The sequence below is a fragment of the Microcebus murinus genome, chromosome 2 (genome assembly GCF_040939455.1).
Source record: "Microcebus murinus isolate Inina chromosome 2, M.murinus_Inina_mat1.0, whole genome shotgun sequence".
In the NCBI taxonomy this organism is placed as follows: Eukaryota; Metazoa; Chordata; class Mammalia; order Primates; family Cheirogaleidae; genus Microcebus; species Microcebus murinus.
In genome coordinates, this window is record NC_134105.1 from 124827232 (window position 1) to 124847738 (window position 20507).

The 20507-nt window shown below is 38.1% G+C and overlaps 1 protein-coding gene and 1 pseudogene across 3 annotated transcripts in view; both read left to right on the plus strand.

The window, feature by feature from the left end:
* Positions 1-20507, plus strand: part of SOAT1 (sterol O-acyltransferase 1) — a 92770-nt gene that overhangs the window by 65583 nt on the left and 6680 nt on the right. For 2 of the 3 annotated variants that reach the window (XM_012772579.3, XM_076000418.1), the window contains 11 exons: positions 1059-1118; positions 7713-7820; positions 9803-10085; positions 11648-11726; positions 12220-12301; positions 12624-12669; positions 13354-13483; positions 14568-14665; positions 16252-16350; positions 18100-18235; positions 18833-18978. In XM_012772579.3, coding sequence (XP_012628033.1) covers positions 1059-1118; positions 7713-7820; positions 9803-10085; positions 11648-11726; positions 12220-12301; positions 12624-12669; positions 13354-13483; positions 14568-14665; positions 16252-16350; positions 18100-18235; positions 18833-18978 — 1267 coding nt within the window. The remainder of the gene's footprint in view (positions 1-1058; positions 1119-7712; positions 7821-9802; positions 10086-11647; positions 11727-12219; positions 12302-12623; positions 12670-13353; positions 13484-14567; positions 14666-16251; positions 16351-18099; positions 18236-18832; positions 18979-20507) is intronic. The other variant, XM_076000417.1, reaches the window with a different exon arrangement.
* Positions 1130-7700, plus strand: LOC105875492 (cytosolic purine 5'-nucleotidase pseudogene; annotated as a pseudogene).

Here is a 20507-nt window from a genome sequence, read left to right on the forward strand (position 1 = left end):
GTGGATTTTTTTCATTTTAATGTGTGGATTATATAACCTATGTGCACACTTCTTTCTGTGAAGAGTGCTGACTCATAAAATAGTAGAGCCAAGCCTTGCTAAGTGTGCTTTATGGGTTAATTCATTTAAATCAAACAATGACCCTATGAAGCAGATACTATAACTTTCTGCATGTTACAGATTAGAAAACTAAAGCACAGAACCCTTAAATGTTGCCCAGGATTACAAGCAGGGATTCAAACCCACAATCTGGCTCCAGAGTCCTTGTGTTTAGTCATATTGGGTTATATGCCTCTCTATTGTACTCTAATACTTGTAATAAAGTACAGTGATTATCATATAGTTTTCTGATTGGTCAGTCACCCAGAAGAAGAGTGAAGGCTAGCAAAGGCTAATATGTGCTAATTTGCCATTCTGTGCTTTCTGGGTTTTATGCCCTTGTGGTCTCTCTGCCAGACTCTCATGTTCTAGAGAACAGTTTTGACCGGTAATAGTTGACAGAAGTGCTGATGGTGGTGCAAAAAGCCCTAAAGAAGATGATAATGCAAGATGTTAAAATTCATGTTATTAGTAACTGGAGGAAGCCTTTAAGCTGAGGTTGTCGCAAGTCCTTTGACATTAGGAATAGCATTGTAACCATAAGTGCAGTTTCAGAGGATGGACCAATTACAGTATATGACCTGGAATAAAGTATGGTTGGAGGCCTGTCTTTGACCTCAAGGGATCTCTGAGGGAAGGAAGAATGGTTGCTCATGTGTGAGTCACAGCGATTCCTTTCCATAGGGGCTGGGTATGGGGGACTTTTTGGATGCTGCTCCAGTGAGGGGTGTTTAACATCCCTTTCATCCTTAGTAGTTATCTATGCACCTACCTCATAGCATTGTTTAAATGAATTAACATACATAAAACCCTTCACACAGTACCTGAATCATAGTGAAAAGGGAGTTAATAAATGTTAGATGGCGTAGTTGGTAATATTCTTTCTCTTCTTCATGGGATTAGATTTCTTATAATATTTGAGGTACTTATATTTTGTTTTAATTTTTTGTTCTTCCCAGAGATCTGAGAGCACCTCCAGAACAAGGAAAGATTTTTACTGCAAGGCGATCTCTCTTAGAGTGAGTATTTTTAGGAGTTTTTGTTAATTTTTTTTTTTTTTGAGACAGAGTCTCGCTTTGTTGCCCAGGCTAGAGTGAGTGCCGTGGTGTCACGCCTAGCTCACAGCAACCTCAAACTCCTGGCTCAAGCAATCCTCCTGCCTCAGCCTCCCAAGTAGCTGGGACTACAGGCATTTGCCACCATGCCCGGCTAATTTTTTGTATATATTAGTTGGCTGATTAATTTCTTTCTATTTATAGTAGAGACGGGGTCTCTCTCTTGCTCAGGCTGGTTTTGAACTCCTGACCTCGAGCAATCCGCCCGCCTCGGCCTCCCAGAGAGCTAGGATTACAGGCGTGAGCCACCGCGCCCGGCCAGTTTTTGTTAATTTTTAGTTTGAATTTAAGAAAGCTATCTTGACAGAATCACTATGAATATGTAAGGAGTTTGTTCTGTATCCATATAAATCATTAGTTTTGATATTTCTTTTTGTACATTTTCTGTCTCTTACTTCTTTCTGATCTTCTGTTTCTCTATCTGGTTTCAAAGGAGGAGTTAGGGACCAGCTATCTGTCCTCTGATAAATTCCTCTGATAAATTTCACAGCACAGTTGTGCTGTGAAGAGTTGGTTACCCAATAGAGCTAGAACAAAAGTTTTCTAATTTGATAAACCACTTCAAGAGAGTTTTGGAAGTTGCTGCCTTCTTGACACTTAAATTGTTTTTCATCTCTTCTTTGGCCAGTTTAGAGACTTGATAGTTTTCTCAGTGTCACTTATTTTAAAACCCTGATTGCTTAATATTTTTTTCATAAAATCCACAGTGTAAATTAATTGTAGCAACTTCATTTGTGAATTAAAGGTACATTTTGAATAGGTGATTAATGTCATTCATTAGAATACTGCTGAAATTTAACCTGTATTAGTATAGATCATCTGAAATAGTTGAACTGGTAAAAAAGAAAAATTACCTTAAATATCTCAATGTGCTTTTCTGTTTTTTGGTTTTTTTGTGTGTGTGATGGGATCTTTCTCTGTCACCCAGGCTAGAGTGCAGTGGTATTATCATAGCTCACTGTAACCTCAAACTCCTGGGCTTAAGTTATCTTCCTGCCTCAGCCTCCTGAGTAGCTGGCACTATAGGCACATGCCACCACGCCCAGCTAATTTTTTACTTTTTGTAGAGATGGGGTCTTGCTCAGGCTGGTCTCAAACTCCTGGCCTCAAGAGATACTCCCTCAGCTTCCCAAAATGCTAGAATTACAGGCGTGAGCCACCTCACCTGGCTGTTAATTTTTCTTTAAAAATGTATCTTATGCTTATGAAATTTGTTTTCTATGAGCCAAATCGATCTGTAGTACCTAACCTTGATAAGAAGGTAAGAAATTTCAACAAGCTATGATTTTGGGGGTGTAAAAAAAAAAATAAAAAAAAAAAAATAAAAATAAAAAAAAAAAAGAAGGTAAGAATTTTCTAAGCATATAGTGTAAAATTTTGTTTCAGTGTTTTGCTACACTATTTGAAGAGATCTTTTAAAATTTATATATGGGGGAAATGCAGGCTTTTCACACAAAAGGAAAATAAAAGTAATTTTGAACATTATAATTTAAATTTTATGATAGAATTTGTATGACATGAAAAATAAGCAAAATTAAAATACACTTTAATTAAAAATATGTTTTAACCAAGGAAATAGAACACATATTCTATGTGATGGATTTTTATTAGAATTTCAATGTTTTATTCCAGAGATGTAATATTATTTTAAATTCCTCAAAAGGTCATTTAAAAAGTTAGCATACGTCTTTCTAAACATAAGATTTAAAAGCCTGTTTCGAGCGCGGTTCTGCGTCTCCAGCTGATGCACCTGCTCGGTCGGTCGTTGAGGCCCTGCCGACCCTGCCGCTGCTCCTCGCTGGGGCGGAGGATCCTGTACTCGCCGGAGCCCGGCGTTAGGCCGGGCCCAGGCCAAGCGTCGAGGCCGAGGAGCAGGCGGCTGAGGAGGCCAATTGCAGCGGGACAGCGACCGGGAGCGGAAGCTGCCCGAGCCACCGGCCCCAGAAGGGCGCGCGGACAGGCGAGAGCCATCCCCGAACACCTTGCGGTAGGAGGAGGCGGGGCACAGGTAGTGCTCCGAGCCGAAGCTCATGGTGCTGGGAGCAGGGCCCGGTGTGCGGCTGCTGCTGGAGCTACAGAAGAAAGGAGAGAATTCAGCCATATAATTAAAATGACAGCCTCCTGGAGTGATCGGTTGCAGAATGCAGCAGATCTGCCTGCTGGCATGGGTAAGCATGCTTTGAAAAAGTACCGTCGAGAAGCCTATCATCGGGTGTTTGTGAACAGATTTTAGCCATGGAGAAAATAAAGTGTTTTGGTTTTGATATGGATTACACCCTTGCTGTGTACAAGTCCCCAGAGTATGAATCCCTTGGCTTTGAGCTTACTGTGGAAAGATTAGTTTCTATTGGCTATCCCCAGGAGCTACTCAGTTTTGCTTATGAGTCTACATTCCCTACCAGGGGGCTTGTCTTTGACACACTATATGGAAATCTTTTGAAAGTTGATGCCTATGGAAACCTCTTGGTTTGTGCACATGGATTTAACTTCATAAGGGGACCAGAAACTAGAAAGCAATATCCAAATAAATTTATCCAACGAGATGACACTGAAAGATTTTACATTCTGAACACATTATTCAACCTACCAGAGACCTACCTGTTGGCCTGCCTAGTAGATTTTTTTACTAATTGTCCCAGATATACCAGCTGTGAAACAGGATTTAAAGATGGGGACCCCTTCATGTCCTACCAGAGTATGTTCAGGATGTAAGAGATGCTGTTGACTGGGTTCATTATAAGGGCTCCCTTAAGGAGAAGACAGTTGAAAATCTTGAGAAGTATGTAGTCAAAGATGGAAAACTGCCTTTGCTTCTGAGCCGGATGAAAGAAGTAGGGAAAGTGTTTCTTGCCTCCAACAGTGACTGTATATATACAGATAAAATTATGATTTACCTGTTCGATTTCCCACATGGCCCCAAGCCTGAGAGCTCCCACCGACCATGGCAGTCCTACTTTGACCTGATCTTGGTGGATGCACGGAAACCACTCTTTTTTGGAGAAGGCACAGTACTGCGTCAAGTGGATACCAAAACTGGCGAGCTGAAAATTGGTACCTACACAGGCCCCTACAGCATGACATCGTCCACTCAGGAGGTTCATCTGATACAATCTGTGATCTGTTCGGAGCCAAGGGAAAAGACATTTTGTATATTGGAGACCATATTTTTGGTGACATTTTAAAATCAAAGAAACGCCAAGGGTGGTGAACTTTCTTGGTTCTTCCTGAACTTGCACAGGAGCTGCATGTCTGGACTGATAGGAGTTCACTTTTTGAAGAGCTTCAGAACTTGGATATCTTCTTGGCTGAACTCTGCAAGCACCTTGACAGCAGTAGCAGTGAGCGCCCAGACATTAGTTCCATCCAGAAACGTATTAAGAAAGTAACTCATGACATGGACATGTGCTATGGGATGATGGGAAGCCTGTTTCGCAGTGGCTCGCGGCAGACTCTCTTTGCCAGTCAAGTGATGTGTTATGCTGACCTGTATGCAGCCTCTTTCATCAACCTGCTGTATTACCCATTCAGCTACCTCTTCAGAGCTGCTCATGTCTTGATGCCTCATGAATCAACAGTGGAACATACACATGTAGCTATCAACGAGATGGAGTCTCCCCTCGCCACCCGGATCCACACATCAGTGGAGTTCAAAGACACCGACTGTAAGCAGTATCAGCTGACTTGGTCGATTAGTGAGATTAAACCCCCCAACCTCTTCCCACTGGTCCCCCAGGAAGTTATACACTGCCATGATGAAGATGATGATGAAGAAGAGAAAGAATAAAGAGGAAAACCAAAACCCTGAGCCCCCATTAAACAAGTTCTGGCAAGACTTACAAGGAGCAAAGGATGCCCCTGTTTGGGTTCTACTGGGGTACAGGGGCAGGAGGATTTTATCAAAGGTACGCCTGGAAAGTTTCTGAAGACTTTAAAATAGTCTAATCATAGAGGGATACCTGTTGTAGTTTTGTGTATCTGTATTCTTTGCAGATGGTTCAAAATTGTAATGGAGTCTATTATGGAAGAAAGAGTAAAAATCAGGCTGAACTGCATGCAGATGGCTCCATTGTGGCGTGTGCCACTGTTTCCTTGTCTTTTTTCACCAGTATGTCATATACTAACGGGGTGAAGGGTCTCAGAGTAGAACAAGAAGGACGATGGGAAGACGTGACCCAAAATGCTGTAATGTTACAAATTGTGCTATAACTCCAAAATCTAACTTTTTCAGTGCATTACACAGTATTATATCTCAGTGGAGAAATATATTGTTTCCATTATCAAATGTAGTCTGCTGTTAAGGTCAAGTTTCCTTTTATATGCCTTTCCTCAGTGACTCTGGCGAGTCTACTTCTCTAGCAGTAGCTTTGCAGTAGTATTCTCTGCTTGCTTTAGGGCTGGATTGGACTACAGGGACTATTTTGAGGTAAAAGACTGCATCCTTTCTACATTTTTTTGTTTGATAGCATAAATGCTTATTTTTTTTAAATCCACAACCAGTCTTTTTTTCATCTGTGATATAGAAAGAATTAGCTGAAAGGACAAAGGAGCAAACCCCCAGAAAAAGAAAGGAGAAACCTCCTCCCTCCATTACAACTGAATAAAGTTCCTTAGCCTGGGCTATACAGTTGTGGCTCATGCTACCCCATTCCAGATCTGTCCACTAGGGTTTTACTGTTGTATTTTAAAATCGAGCATTGGAGGATGGGAAGAGGGCTCTGTAAGCCAGATATCTTACTAAAGCAGAGGGCACAATCAGTGTGAATAAATTCACTTCAGAATCCCAAGTGAAATCACTTCTTGTTTTGAATAATGAATCATTACTGGTATATGTTAGGGTATTATAATTACCTCACCAGTACAGTGAAAGTTATTCCAACTTTTTTAACAGTGGCATAGACTCTTACTTTAACCTTCATATATTTTCTTCCATTCTTATTATCATTGGTAAAGAAGAGTGGGTAGATTAGCTGTTCTAGAATTCAGTAAAGTATAATATTTCCAATACTGGCTTTGACCCCTTCTGTAGCACAACTGTAATAGCTGATGGTTTTCAAGTGGGTTTGGTTTAGTGACATCAGTTTGACTTTTGCTCTTAAAGGAAATATGCCCAGATCACTTTTTTTTTTTTTTGAGACAGAGTCTTGCTTTGTTGCCTAGGCTAGAGTGAGTGCCGTGGCGTCAGCCTAGCTCACAGCAACCTCAAACTCCTGGGCTCAAGGGATCCTTCTGTCTCAGCCTCCCGAGTAGCTGGAACTACAGGCATGTGCCACCATGCCCGGCTAATTTTTTCTATATATATTAGTTGGCCAATTAGTTTCTTTCTATTTATAGTAGAGACGGGGTCTCGCTCTTGCTCAGGCTGGTTTCGAACTCCCGACCTCGAGCGATCTGCCCGCCTCGGCCTCCCAGAGAGCTAGGATTACAGGCGTGAGCCACCGCGCCCGGCCACCAGATCACTTTTAAAAAGAAATATTCAAGAATTGATATATTCTATCATGATTATAATCGTCCACAAAGTTTTTTGGAACAAAACTGAGATGACGCTTTTTAAAAAATCACTTTATAGGTAGGAGGCAGAACTCAGCTACTTAGGGATGCACATGGCTTTAGATTAAGTCATTTGAAGAAACATACATTCTAAATGCTAGCTATTGGTAATATATGCCCCTTTAAAAGAATCAGGTTAGAAATGCTATTGCAGACAACAATTAGACCCTTGGTCCCTGTTTCAAAATTTTAAGGAATGTGGTCACCCCAGTTCTAATTATTCTCATTCAAGATGGAGATGTTGCCCAGTTTGACATAGAAATTATTGGGATTTGAGAAAATATTAAGTGCTAGTTACAACTACAGAGCCACTTTATTATAATAGTACATTTATGTATATTCCCTTTTAGAGCAAGGATCACATGTTCACTTTGCTTTAATAAACTACACTTTTTCTATTAACAAAAAAAAGCTTGTTTTAGTAAGATATGAAAGATCTGTTTAGGAAAAGTCTTCTAGAAAGTTATGGCTATATTTTAAAAGAAAAGTAGCCCAATCTCAAATACAAAAGTAAATAAGTATCAAAAGAGAAGGGGAGGGGAGAGTCAGGAGAATGTAAAAGCATTTGTAAACTCTTAGGTTTTATGTACATGTAGGGTGGTGATGAGTTATCATCAGTATGATAGAAACTTGTGTCAATTTTAACATCTTGGAAATATATAGTGCTTAATATATATTAGTTAAATGTAGGGAATAGAATGTATGAATAGGATTTTTAAAAACTTGTTAGCATTTGAAATAGTTTTTATGTTCCCTGTTTTCTGTAAATGGCCTTTGTTTCCCTAGAAAACCCATTCTGGTAGGTTTTCAAGAATATAGACCATTCTTTTTTGAGATATTTTTGGATAGTCTATTAGGCATCTTCTAAACTGCTTTAAGGAAAAGTCTTTATATGGTGTTTTAAAATTAAATACAGATTATTAATTTGATTTGTTTGAACTACATTTACAGTGAGCTGCTTGAAGTGGACCACATCAGAACAATATATCACATGTTTATTGCTCTCCTCATTCTCTTTATCCTCAGCACACTTGTAGTAGATTACATTGATGAAGGAAGGTAAGACAACAAAAAGGAAGGTTGGCTAGTTGATATGGGAGAAGCTGGGATTTTTCACTAAATTTTGGTAAAGGGTAATTTGGTTCAATTTGCTTCAGAAACTCCCAAAGCAGTGATGATATGAGTGCGATATTCTTCTTCCCTGAAGAGTATAACTAGAGAGAAAATTAGAACTTTCATTACTTTTATTTTTAAAAATATTTTAAAAATAAAATCTATTTTATTTTTAATAGAACATTTTAGTGATCTATTAAATTTTATTTATTTATTTATTTTTTGAGACAGAGTCTCACTTTGTTGCCCAGGCTAGAGTGAGTGCCGTGGCGTCAGCCTAGCTCACAGCAACCTCAAACTCCTGGGCTCAAGCGATCCTTCTGCCTCAGCCTCCCGAGTAGCTGGGACTACAGGCATGCACCACCACGCCCGGCTAATTTTTTTGTATATATATTAGTTGGCCAATTAGTTTATTTCTATTTATAGTAGAGACGGGGTCTCGCTCTTGCTCAGGTTGGTTTCGAACTCCTGAACTCAAAGGATCCGCCCGCCTCGGCCTCCCAGAGAGCTAGGATTACAGGCGTGAGCCACCGCGCCCGGCCTTAAATTTTATTTTTAATAGACTGTGATTGGTAGTTTCTACCGTGTTTCCTTGAAAATAAGACCTACCCATAAAGTAAGCCCTAGCAGGATGTCTAAGCATTTGCGCAAATAAGCCCTACCCCGAAAATAAGACCTAGTGATGGGCGTGGCCATGCAGCATATCTGCACAACCCATGCATTTCATCATGGAGCGGTAAAGAAGACGAGCAGCCCTTCTCCTCTGCCCCATCGTGACAGCTACTATCTCAGAGGTGACCGGAAAGGAAAGGTGCGGGCAGCCCCACCAACAAGGTTGGCTCCCCCTGTCAGGTCCTGACCATCCTGTGTGTGCTGTAAGCTGAGGCTTTTAGGGCGAAATAACACATCCCCTGAAAATAAGCCCTAGGGTGTCTCCTTGAGGAAAAATAAATATAAGACCCTGTCTTATTTTCGGGGAAACACGGTAGGTAATTTTTCCAAATGGGAGAATTTTGTATACAGTTGACCCTTGAACAACATGGGTTCATGGATTTTTTTCAAAATAAGTACAGTTAGCCCTTCATGTTGGCGAGTTCCACATTTGCAACCAAACTTGGATGGAAAAGATAGTATTCCTGGATATGAAATCGCTTGTATAGAGGGCTGATTTATCATATCCTGGGTTCCATAGGGCTGACTCCAGGACTTGACTGTACATGGATTTTGATATCTGCACATGGTCTTGGAAATCGATCCCCTGTGGGTGTGGAGGGACAGCCCATATATGATTTATCAATTTTTTTGATGGTATTCATTTAAGATTATTACTTATAACAAGTAGCTTCTTGGAATTTAAGGTTGAAAATGATGTTTCTTTCTAAGATAAAAATCAAATTGTAACTTAAAAAATGGCAATCAAATTGTAACTTAAAAATTGTAACTTAAAAAATGGCAGTATGATAATCATAGATTGAATTATGTGGTTTTTTTTGAAAATTAAATTTTGAAATGATAGTATATTAAGAGATTTGAATTGTACCTATTTCCTTCTGAAAAAAGTCATCTTTTGCACATAGGAATGATTGCTATTTTTAGATTTTATTTTGCCATAGAATATTTGAGTTCAAAAATATTAATGTGAATCTGATTTTTCAGAAGTTCAAAGTCCAATTATATTAGGTATCTTAAGTTCAAAGACTGTATTATCTTAGGGCTTTTAGAAAACTAGCTGTTGAGATATATTGTGAAGCAGAGGGATAGAAGCAGATCTCTGTCTATCAGAACTATTACATCTATGACTTCAGTGTATTAATATTGTAGTGTTTCCTAAGGTTGAAAGTTTAGGGTATGAAAGTTTTGAATTCTGTGAACTCAGTGCACATTAAAAATTCACTTCTATGTTCTTTTTTGGTGCTTTTTCTCCCCAGGCTGGTGCTTGAGTTCAGTCTCCTGTCTTATGCTTTTGGCAAACTTCCTACCGTTGTTTGGACATGGTGTATCATGTTCCTGTCTACACTTTCAATTCCCTATTTTCTTTTTCAACGTTGGGCCAGTGGCTACAGTAAGAGTTCTCGTCCACTGATCCATTCTCTCTTCCATGGCTTGCTTTTCACAATCTTCCAGATTGGAGTTCTAGGTTTTGGACCAACATATGTTGTATTAGCATATACACTGCCACCAGCTTCCCGGTTCATTGTTATACTTGAACAGGTAAGGTTTTGAGTGTTACCTAAAGTGATGCTATGCTTAGTTAAATTAATAATAATAATAATGATATAATACTAAACTTATTTTTAGCTGTATTAACTTGAATAAATTTCCATATATTATTCTTTAGGACATCTGTAAAATTAAAGTGTTAAACTAGATCATCTCATCTCTTAAGATTCATTCGAGCTTCAGTGTTCTGAGTCTTGATAAATGAAATGAATTATATTGAACTGCTTGGGATGAATTAGATTTTTGATCTCAAATACTTTTTGTAAAAGTTATTTAAATTATAAAATATTTTGTATTTAAAATCTTCCACTTTTGAGGTATCACATTCATTATTATGTAACTACTTCTAAATGATTTATTTCAGTTCTCATGAAGATGCCTTGTATATATAGGTGGTCAGCTATTCAATTATTATCAAGTTAATAATATATATTTAATTTTAAAATACCATATAAAGACTTTTCCTTAAAGCAGTTTAGAAGATGCTTAATGTACCCTCCACAAACATCTCAAAAAAGAATGGTCTGCATTCTTGAAAACCTACCAGAATGGGTTTTATAGGCACACAAAAACCATTCACTGAAAACAGGGAACATAGAAAGTACTTCAGATGATAAGTTTTAAGAAGTCCTATACATAAGGTTTGGTGTTCTTGGGGGGAAGGGAGACGATTAATTGCTGGAGGATTCTATTCAGCTGTCTTATTCTGCTGCTTCCCAGCTGAATACCAAGTGATTTATTTTCATTTATTTCTATACCTTTCAGACTTACATTGGCTGTCTATAATCTGACTAATGGAAAGGGCCCTTTCAGAGGACTTCTCTGAACAGATTTTTTTTTTTTAAGTAAAAGTCATTGGAAATGAACAGACTTTTAATTTCTTTCCTTCCTCCCTTCCTTCCCTTCCCTTCCTTCCTCCCTTCCTCCCTTCCCTTCCCTCCCTCTCCTCCCCTCCCCTCCCCTCCCCTCCCCTCCCTCCCCTCCCTTCTTTCTTTAGATGGAGTCGTATTCTGTTGCCCTAGCTGTGGCATTAGCCTAGCTCATAGGAACCTCAAACTCCTGGGCTAAAGCAGTCCTCCTGCCTCAGCCTCACGAGTAGCTGGGACTACAGGCATGCGCCATCATGCCCGGCTAACTTTTTTCTCTCTCTATATATTTTTTTTAGTTGTTCAGCTAATTTCTTTCTATTTTTTTTTTAGTAGAGACAAGGTCTTACTCTTGCTTAGGCTGGTCTTGAACTCCTGAGCTCAAGTGATCCACCTGCCTCGGCCTCCCAGAGTGCTAGGATTATAGGTGTGAGCCACTGTGACCGGCCTAATTTCTTAATTTGTAATATACCTGTGATAGGTAATGCTGTTAGATGCAAAATAATTTGAGTAACTACATGTTCTTCTTTGGAGTTTTTTAAAAAAATTTTCTTTATTGCATAAAAGTGAACTTGGTTTGGTATATGCAAAATTAAGTTGTGTAAATGTAATCTAATGCTGTTCTGAAGTTGCTTATAGGAGACAATGATAGAAAATTCATCTTTTTTCCGCTCTTCCCTTTTGTAGATTCGTTTGATAATGAAGGCCCATTCATTTGTCAGAGAGAATGTACCTCGGGTTCTAAATTCATCTAAGGAGAAATCAAGTATGTACTTTCATTAAGTTAAAGAATTATTGACAGGCTATTTCAACCTTTCGTGTTTACTGGGATGGCACATTATATAATGTAGAGATTATATTTGATTTTTAAATATATAGCCTCTATATTGATTTGGAAGACTATTTCACTGTTTCCTGACTTCTCTTGTTTTACCCTTGAACCTATAATTTTAAAAAATTGACCATTAGCCTCTTTTGTAACTTTGCCTCATTATACTTGTGAATGCTTAATTTTTGCAAATTGTGGCTTCACACTCTCTAGAAGTTATCTCAGTCACAGGAATAACTTAGGTTAGATAGATTGGTAATATTCAATTAATACAAGAATAGGAGGTTATTTTAGGAGATAAGGAGGAAAGAATGTACACTAAAAGATGTCATGTTACTCTTCCCTGTTCTGTGCTTCCTTATTTTTCTCCTTTAGTTTTACTGAGAGAAATCAAAGAGCTTCTGATCTAAGTATAGTTTTCCTTTTCTAGGCACTGTTCCAATACCTACAGTCAACCAGTATTTGTACTTCTTGTTTGCTCCTACCCTTATCTACCGTGACAGCTATCCCAGGTAATGGCACTATGAAGAAGGAATGTGGTGAGAACATAAAGTATGGTGTGGGCAAGGTGGGGTAGTAGGCAGGGACCACCAGTTCATGTAGGGATACAGAGAATATAGAAATTTTCATTTTCTGTCTGGCATGGGATGCCTCAAATGGCAATTATAGCAGTCTCATTTGATTATGGTAATTCTTGACAGAATTACATAAGTATTTCATATGGTCATAAGTGATCTGTGTGCAAAAATGTTAATTGTGAGAGTAATAATTCTCTCTGTGAGAGTCAAGTAATTCAAGTATTTATTTAGAAAATTTATTTCATTTCTTTATTAGGACTCCCACTGTAAGATGGGGTTATGTTGCTATGCAGTTTGCACAGGTAAATTTTTAACTGCCTATGGTTTGTTGATTGGTGGGAGGTATTTATAATAACATCTATAATAATTTATAATAATAATTTAATTTCTTTAAATCTACTGGAAGCCCTAGAATGCTGTCTGTTGAAACTGTGAATTCTTTTAAACTATTCCCAGTACACTAAATGGTGTTTGTTTTTCCAACGTCAAAAGTAATTTTCTTCAATAAAAAAGTATTATTTTAATTAAAGTAATTCTACTTGGTTATTTCAGTAAGCATCTACATTAATTTCCTCCTGTGTTCCTGGCTGTTTTTGTTTTGGGGGGGGGCAGGTATACGTGTGTGGGTGTGGTCTGACTCTTCCCCATTCCCCTATCAGAATCATAAATCCAGGAAGATCCCACCTTAAATTCTTATCTCAATCAAATACCCATTTATAAAATAAGTTCCTTTATTATGGGTTTTACGTAGGAAGAAAGCAGTTTCTAAGAGTATGAACTTTAAAAAATGTCATTTAATAAAGGATTGGGAAAAGGTGTGGTAGAAACTAGGCTTGAGTAATATCTCTGAAGGATTATAGCAATCCTGCACACTAGTGTTAAATGAATTATGTAAACATTCAGGGTCACATATGTACTTTGAAGATTATCTTCTGTCTTTCCTATCAAGCCATCATTATTATAATTGTATCTTTGTTATATTCCAGGTTTTTGGTTGCTTTTGTTATGTATACTACATCTTTGAGAGGCTTTGTGCCCCCTTGTTTCGGAATATCAAACAGGAGCCCTTCAGCGCTCGTGTTCTGGTCCTATGTGTATTTAACTCCATCTTGCCAGGTAACATGGGTACTTGTTAATTTGGTTATGCATAAGTTCACAAGGAAAGTAGAAAACTATTGCCTGTGAACACTTTTTATTTATCTTCTTTTTCCTTTAAACTTATTTACATATCTTTACCCACCTTGACCTCTTTTCCATCTATTTTAGAAAATGAACTGTGTTTCTTCCAGTCTCAGGACAACCTTTCCATTCATCTTCTGGCTTTCATTCAAGTTTTATATTCTCTGATGGTAGATGGGCCATATTTATGCTTTTTATCTCTGTTCTCTATTCAGTTCACTGCAATCTAGCTCCTAATCTCACCAGCCACTGAAATGCTCTTTCTTAAAATCACTAGTATCCTCCTGAATCTAAATCCAGTACACCATTTAGCCCTTATCCAATTTGACCTTGTTTCTGACGTTTCTGATCACATCTTGAAATCTCTCTTGTCACTATTTCTTATTCTCCTCCTGATTTTCCAGCCATACCTCAATCTCTTAACTTCATTCATTCCACTTATTTTTTTTCTAGAGATATATGAGTTCCTAGTGTATGCCAAGTACTCAGCACTAAGCAGCAAACAATACATGCATATTACCTTCTGGGAGCTTGCATTTCAGTTATAGTTTACTTTCTCTTCCTCCTTACTCATTAAATGTTGGTAATGTTTTCTGTCATCACCTTCTCTCTTCTTTTCCCCCTCTCTCAGACTTTATCCAATAACTATCTCCTCCCCTCAATGGTCCCCAAGACTTATTCTAATAAACTCTGTATCTCTCCCTAAAATAGGATATGTGTTACATACTTCGATGTCTTCCTCACTGGAATTCAAATTCATTGAGATCAAGGATTGTATTTTATAGCCAGTCACAGTCTCTCATGTTGTATGGTACATAGTAGATGCTCTATAAATAGTTTTTGAATAAATGTAAAGGGGTTGACATGTAAATGGGTATTTTTCAATATAGTGTAATTCATACTAGAATAATAACTTGTATTTTATGAAATAATCCCGGCTAAACAAATGTTGACATGTAACTAACTGCTTGATATGTGAGTTATTTGGAAGGACTGTTAATACTGTTAATCTTATTTTTAGGGGTGCTGATTCTGTTCCTTACTTTTTTTGCTTTTTTGCACTGCTGGCTCAATGCCTTTGCTGAGATGTTACGCTTTGGTGACAGGATGTTTTATAAGGTAATATATAATTACAGTCATCTTTTCTTTCACATTTAATGTATTTCCTCTTTAAGTATTTGAGCATGTTGGCTAATATTACCAGCTTTTTGACAAAAACATTGTGAAATTTCTTTTCCACAAATTTTACCAATATTAAGTCTGAAATTCTGATACAGTCTTGTCTTTTACCTCTAATTTCTACTCCCTTAATACAAGCTCATGATTTTTACTGGATCCTGTGAAATATATTGGTGATTATAGCAGGAAAGTGTCCATAAGACATTATGAGGCTTTCCTCAGTGTTCATTCATTTGAAGTTGGCTATCTAGTTCTGTAGGGGTGACCTCAGCAAATTATTCCATTTAAGACCATTAAGCAGTTTGTGAGGGAAATAACTTTTCTTTATTTTGAAAGGTATTAATTCAATAGTATCCTTTTACTTCTAAAGTTGGAATTAAGTTCTAGACTGGAGCCAGAGTGTTTCTATAGTGTTCTATAACCCTATATAAAACCCTCTTTTAGTTTTTGTTGTTTTTTGACATCACTGCAAGTCTCCCATGCTTTTCTCAAAGAAACATTAAGTGTGGATTGTAAATGTGAGATATCTGGTTTTATTAGTCTGATCTTAAAATTGAGAGTGAGAATTATATAAAGGGACACCAGGACTTGGAGGTAGCCACCATCTCACTCCAGTGTAACTTAAATCTTGCCATTTTTATGATACCACAAATAGCTCCTTTTTTGGGGGCGGGGGGCAGTGTCTCACTTTGTTGCCCAGCCTCGAGTGAGTGCCATGGTGTCAGCCTAGCTCACAGCAACCTCAGACTCCTAGGCTCAAGCAATCCTACTGCCAAATAGCTCTTTAATGTTAATGCTCTATTTAGTTGTTTTTTTTTTGAGACAGAGTTTCACTTTGTTGCCCAGGCTAGAGTAAGTGTCTGGCATCAGCCTAGCTCACAGCAACCTCAAACTCCTGGGCTCAAGCAATCCTCCTGCCTCTGCCTCCCGAGTAGCTGGGACTACAGGCATGTGCCACCATGCCCGGCTAATTTTTTCTGTATATATTAGTTAGCCAATTAATTTCTTTCTATTTATAGTAGTGATGGGGGTCTCGCTCTTGCTCAGGCTGGTTTCGAACTCCTGATCTTGAGTAATCCGCCCGCCTTGGCCTTCCAGGGTGCTAGGATTACAGGCCTGAGCCACCGCCCCCCGGCCTCTATTTAGTTTTAATGACCTTAGATTTTTCTTATTATCTTCTAGCAAGTGATGAGCTGGCAGGTGGCAGGGAGAGTTTACTGATAGCTGTTTAGATGATCATTAGATTTAAATGATTCTCTATATTCTGTACCTTCTATCATAACTTGTTTGATAATGAGACAAAATGAACCTAGAAACAGCCATACGTAGTACTAGAATTCATGTCATATTCAAAACTAATAACCAAAATGCCTTTTAAGAGTTTTCTGACATGAGTGTATTGACTAGCAATTTATCATAATATACTGTGGGTTCCATGTTATGTATGTACTTTGGGAAAATTGAGGGGGTTTGGCTTTAGAGGGTTTGTGTGTGTGGTTTTACTTTACCTTTACTTTTCCCCTCAGGATTGGTGGAACTCCACATCATACTCTAACTATTACAGGACCTGGAATGTGGTGGTCCATGACTGGTTATATTATTATGCTTACAAGGACTTTCTCTGGGTAAGCAGCAAGATTTAGTTGATGTTATTTAAGAAATGGGTATTTGGGCAGGTACCTTGGCTTATGCCTGTAATCCTAGCACTTTGGGAGGCTGAGGTGGGAGGATTGCTTGAGCTCAGGAGTTTGAGACCAGCCTGGGCAACATAAGACACTGTCCCTATGACATATAGAAAAAATTAGCTGGATGTGTTGGCCTGTGGTCTGACTGGCTACTCAAGAGGTTGACGTAGGAGGATCACTTGAGCCTGGGTCCGGGAGTTGGAGGTTACCGTGAGCTATGATAATGCCATTGCACTCCAGCCTGGGCAACAGAGTGAGATCCTGTCTCAAAAAAAAAAAAAAAAAAGAAAGAAAGAAAGAAAAGGAGAGAAGAGAAGAAAGAAAATGGAGATTTTTTTCCAAAAAGTATTAGTATTATGCAGCTGGAAGAAGTTGTATTTAATTGCTCATGAAGAAAGGGTGATAATATCTTTTCAGTTTTCCTATGGGACGTTTACATCTAAGAACCTTTCTGCTTTAAATAGTGTTGCTTAGAAACCAGTATGTATAGTACTAGGTCTAATACTATGTGTTTGCTCTGGGTTTTATTTTATATGATAACAAAGTAAGAATGCATGGAAGTCTTGGGAACAGCGGAAATGATCCACCAATAATGGATCATTTCTTATGAATCTCGTTGCCAACAAATAATCTCCCTCTAGCCTTTTTTCGTTTTTGTTTTTTTGTTAAAAGTGGAGAAACACCTTTTGTGGATTTATGTCTCTCTAATCAGTGACACGTCTTTGGATATTCCTTAGAGCAGAATGTACTTAGACTTGAATTTCTTGGTTGACACTGGTATCTCTGAATTACAGCTTTTATTAGGAAATGGCACCATCTAACCAAGTGACAGCATCTCATGGTAGAAATGGGATTGTATTTGAGTGCTAATTCTGTCCTTTAAGTGCAGTTTCACACACTGAGGAGGCAAATCTCTTCTCCTTTCTAAGCCTTGATTTTGTTACCTGTAAAAATGCAGAGGATGTCTGCTCTAGCTACCATACTGTGTTACTCTGAAGATTAAAATTAGATATGTTTCATTTATGTATGAAAATTATGATTTGTCAACCGTAATAACTTACGTATATAAGCTATTTATATACGTATATGTTTTTAGAAATATACCTAGATCTTTGAACAATAATGCTTTAGGAAAATGCCTCATTTTAATCAAATAAAGATTTATGAGTATATATGTTTTTGTAATTAATAGACTTGGATTAATCCAAGGAGTAGACTTGGAAAATCAAGCATAAATACATTAAACTAGGTGCCTTTAGCCTGTCATAATTATAAATCTTATAAAGCTCATTCTTACTCTAAAATTTTTTTTAGGCCGGGCGCAGTGGCTCACGCCTGTAATCCTAGCACTTTGGGAGGCCAAGGCGGGCGGATTGCTCGGGTCAGGAGTTCGAAACCAGCCTGAGCGAGACCCTGTCTCTACCAAAAATAGAAATAAATTAATTGACCAACTAAAAATATATATACAAAAAATTAGCCGGGCATGGTGGCGCATGCCTGTAGTCCCAGCTACTCGGGAGGCTGAGGCAGTAGGATCGCTGAGCCCCGGAGATTGAGGTTGCTGTGAGCCAGGCTGACGCCACGGCACTCACTCTAGCCGGGGCAACAAAGTGAGACTCTGTCTCAAAAAAAAAAAAAAATAAAATAAAATAAAATTTTTTTTAATTACTTTTTAATGTTTTCCCTTAGTTGTTCTCTAAGAGGTTCAAGTCTGCTGCCATGTTAGCTGTCTTTGCTGTGTCTGCTGTAGTGCACGAGTATGCCTTGGCTGTTTGCTTGAGCTTCTTCTATCCCGTGCTCTTCGTGCTCTTCATGTTCTTTGGAAGTAAGTATCTTGGCATGCTGTGAGTACTGGGGATTATGCTAAAAGAGAAAATCAGACAGAAACTATAAAATCAATGTAGAAAAACTAGATAGTAGTAATACCATTTCAATGTAAGTGTTTATCAGATGGTTAGAATATTGACTTTGAATAATTACACACAACTGTCTCAAGATGTTTACACTTTGAATTAAGGAAATGAACTAGATAACCTTGTGAAGACCATTAATAACACTGATTGGTAGGTCATGAAGACTATATAAACAGCTTCCCTGTTCATAAATACTGTCGGTGGGCACCCCTTGGAAAATTGACCATTTTTTGGTCCATTTGTGGAGAGGGACAAGTTAGGATATGAATAATTTCATGGCAGTATATTCAGCTGTCGTGAATACTGTTGATTTCCTGTTAATTACCGATTAATACATTATCACAGTGAAAGTTCATTTTTATTTATACAATCAGTGATCAGAATAAAATATATATAAACAGTTGCTGCTCACTGTGATTATTAAATGATGACAGCAGATATCTGAGGGCCCTTATCTCCTGATAGATTGTTTTGATAACTGTATTTTTTTGTTGTCTTCCTAACTCTAGTGGCTTTCAACTTCATTGTAAATGATAGCTGGAAAAGGCCAATTTGGAATGTTCTGATGTGGACTTCTCTTTTCTTGGGTATTGGAGTCTTGCTGTGCTTTTATTCTCAAGAGTGGTATGCACGTCAGCGCTGTCCTCTGAAAAATGTGAGTCACCAATCTGATTGGAGTGCAAAAGTAACTTGTTTTGTCCCCTGATGGTGAAGGTTGGTGGGAAATGTTAAGGAGGAGAATAGTGGTGGAGATTATGATGAATTAGTGTTACTAAAGCAAGGGGAATATGGAGTAAAATTATTAGTTTATCTGCTTTTACTGTACTGTCCTTGAAATTCTTTCTTTAGTTTTCTTCACATTTAACTCTCCTAGTTCTTGGTTTTCTTTTTTCTTTTACTGCTTTTTCTTTAGCCCCTTCTAATTTTATGTCTCCTGAAAATGTAAGTATTCTTCTCCAAGGTATTCTCAGTGGCATGTTTCCCTATCACACCACCGAAACATAGATATTTTTACCTCTTTATTCCCAAAGTAATGAACTCTTGTAAAAATGTTAGACAACACTGATACGCCTAGGATTCCATTATCCTTGATTCTTACTTTGTTTTTTCTTTTTTGTAGTTATGTTCAGGTTTCATTTATTCTTAGGGCTTTAGTTTTTAGCTGTATATGGGTAACTCCTAAATTTTAGGAGGGTGCTTTTTTTTTAATAAGAATTTTATTTTCAAGTAGCATAGTATAGAACATAGACTTGAGTTTGCCAGCAGATACTCTGGTTAATTTTATTGGTATGGTCTGGTTAAGTGTGTCTACTAGCACTAGCTGAAAAAGCAGTACATATAGGTAGAATTTCATGGGTGGAAATACCCCAAGAAGTAGAGTTTCCAGGCATCTTTTCCCTCCCTCCCTTTTTTTTTTTTTTTTTCTTAATTTTTTTTTTGAGACAAGGTCTCACTCTGCTGCCCAGGCTACAGTGCAGTGGCATCATCATAGCTCACTGCAAACTCAAACTCCTAGGCTCAAGAGATCTTCCCATCTCAACCTCTCGAGTAGCTGTGACTACAGGTGTGCAGGACCACGTCCGGCTAATTTCTATTTTTTGTAGAGGTGAGGTCTTGCTCTTGCTTAGGTTGGTCTTGAACTCCTGATCTCAAGTGATCTTCCCACCTCAGCCTCCCAAAGTGCTACAATTATAGGTGTGAGCCACTGTGCCCAGCCTCCAGGCATCTTATATACAGGGTATGTCCTATATTTAATGATTTTGTCCTTTCTATATTGGCTTTTTCAGAATACCTTAAATGTCATGTATTTTTCAATAAATTACAAAAATTCAGCAGTTAGGGCTATTTATCAAATTTATCTGGGCATCCTATACTTCAATTTGTTAAATTTGAATTTGGCAAATTTAACATTGAATGACTCCTTACTAGAGAGGCATTCAGTGCCTACAAACCTTCCAAGTTTGGAGGGGGTGCCTTCTTGATATATCTGCCTAGGTGTTCCTCACAGGCACTTGTAAGTGAAGATATCTACAATCCAATCATCAGTTTCTCTCCAAAGCTGCTTTGTCTACCCTGTTTTTGTTATGTTGCCTCAACCTCTCTCCATATCTCTTATTAATCCCCTTTGTGCATTTGAACTAATTACTCTTAACTCTGTCACCGGTCATGCTGCTCTTTACACTC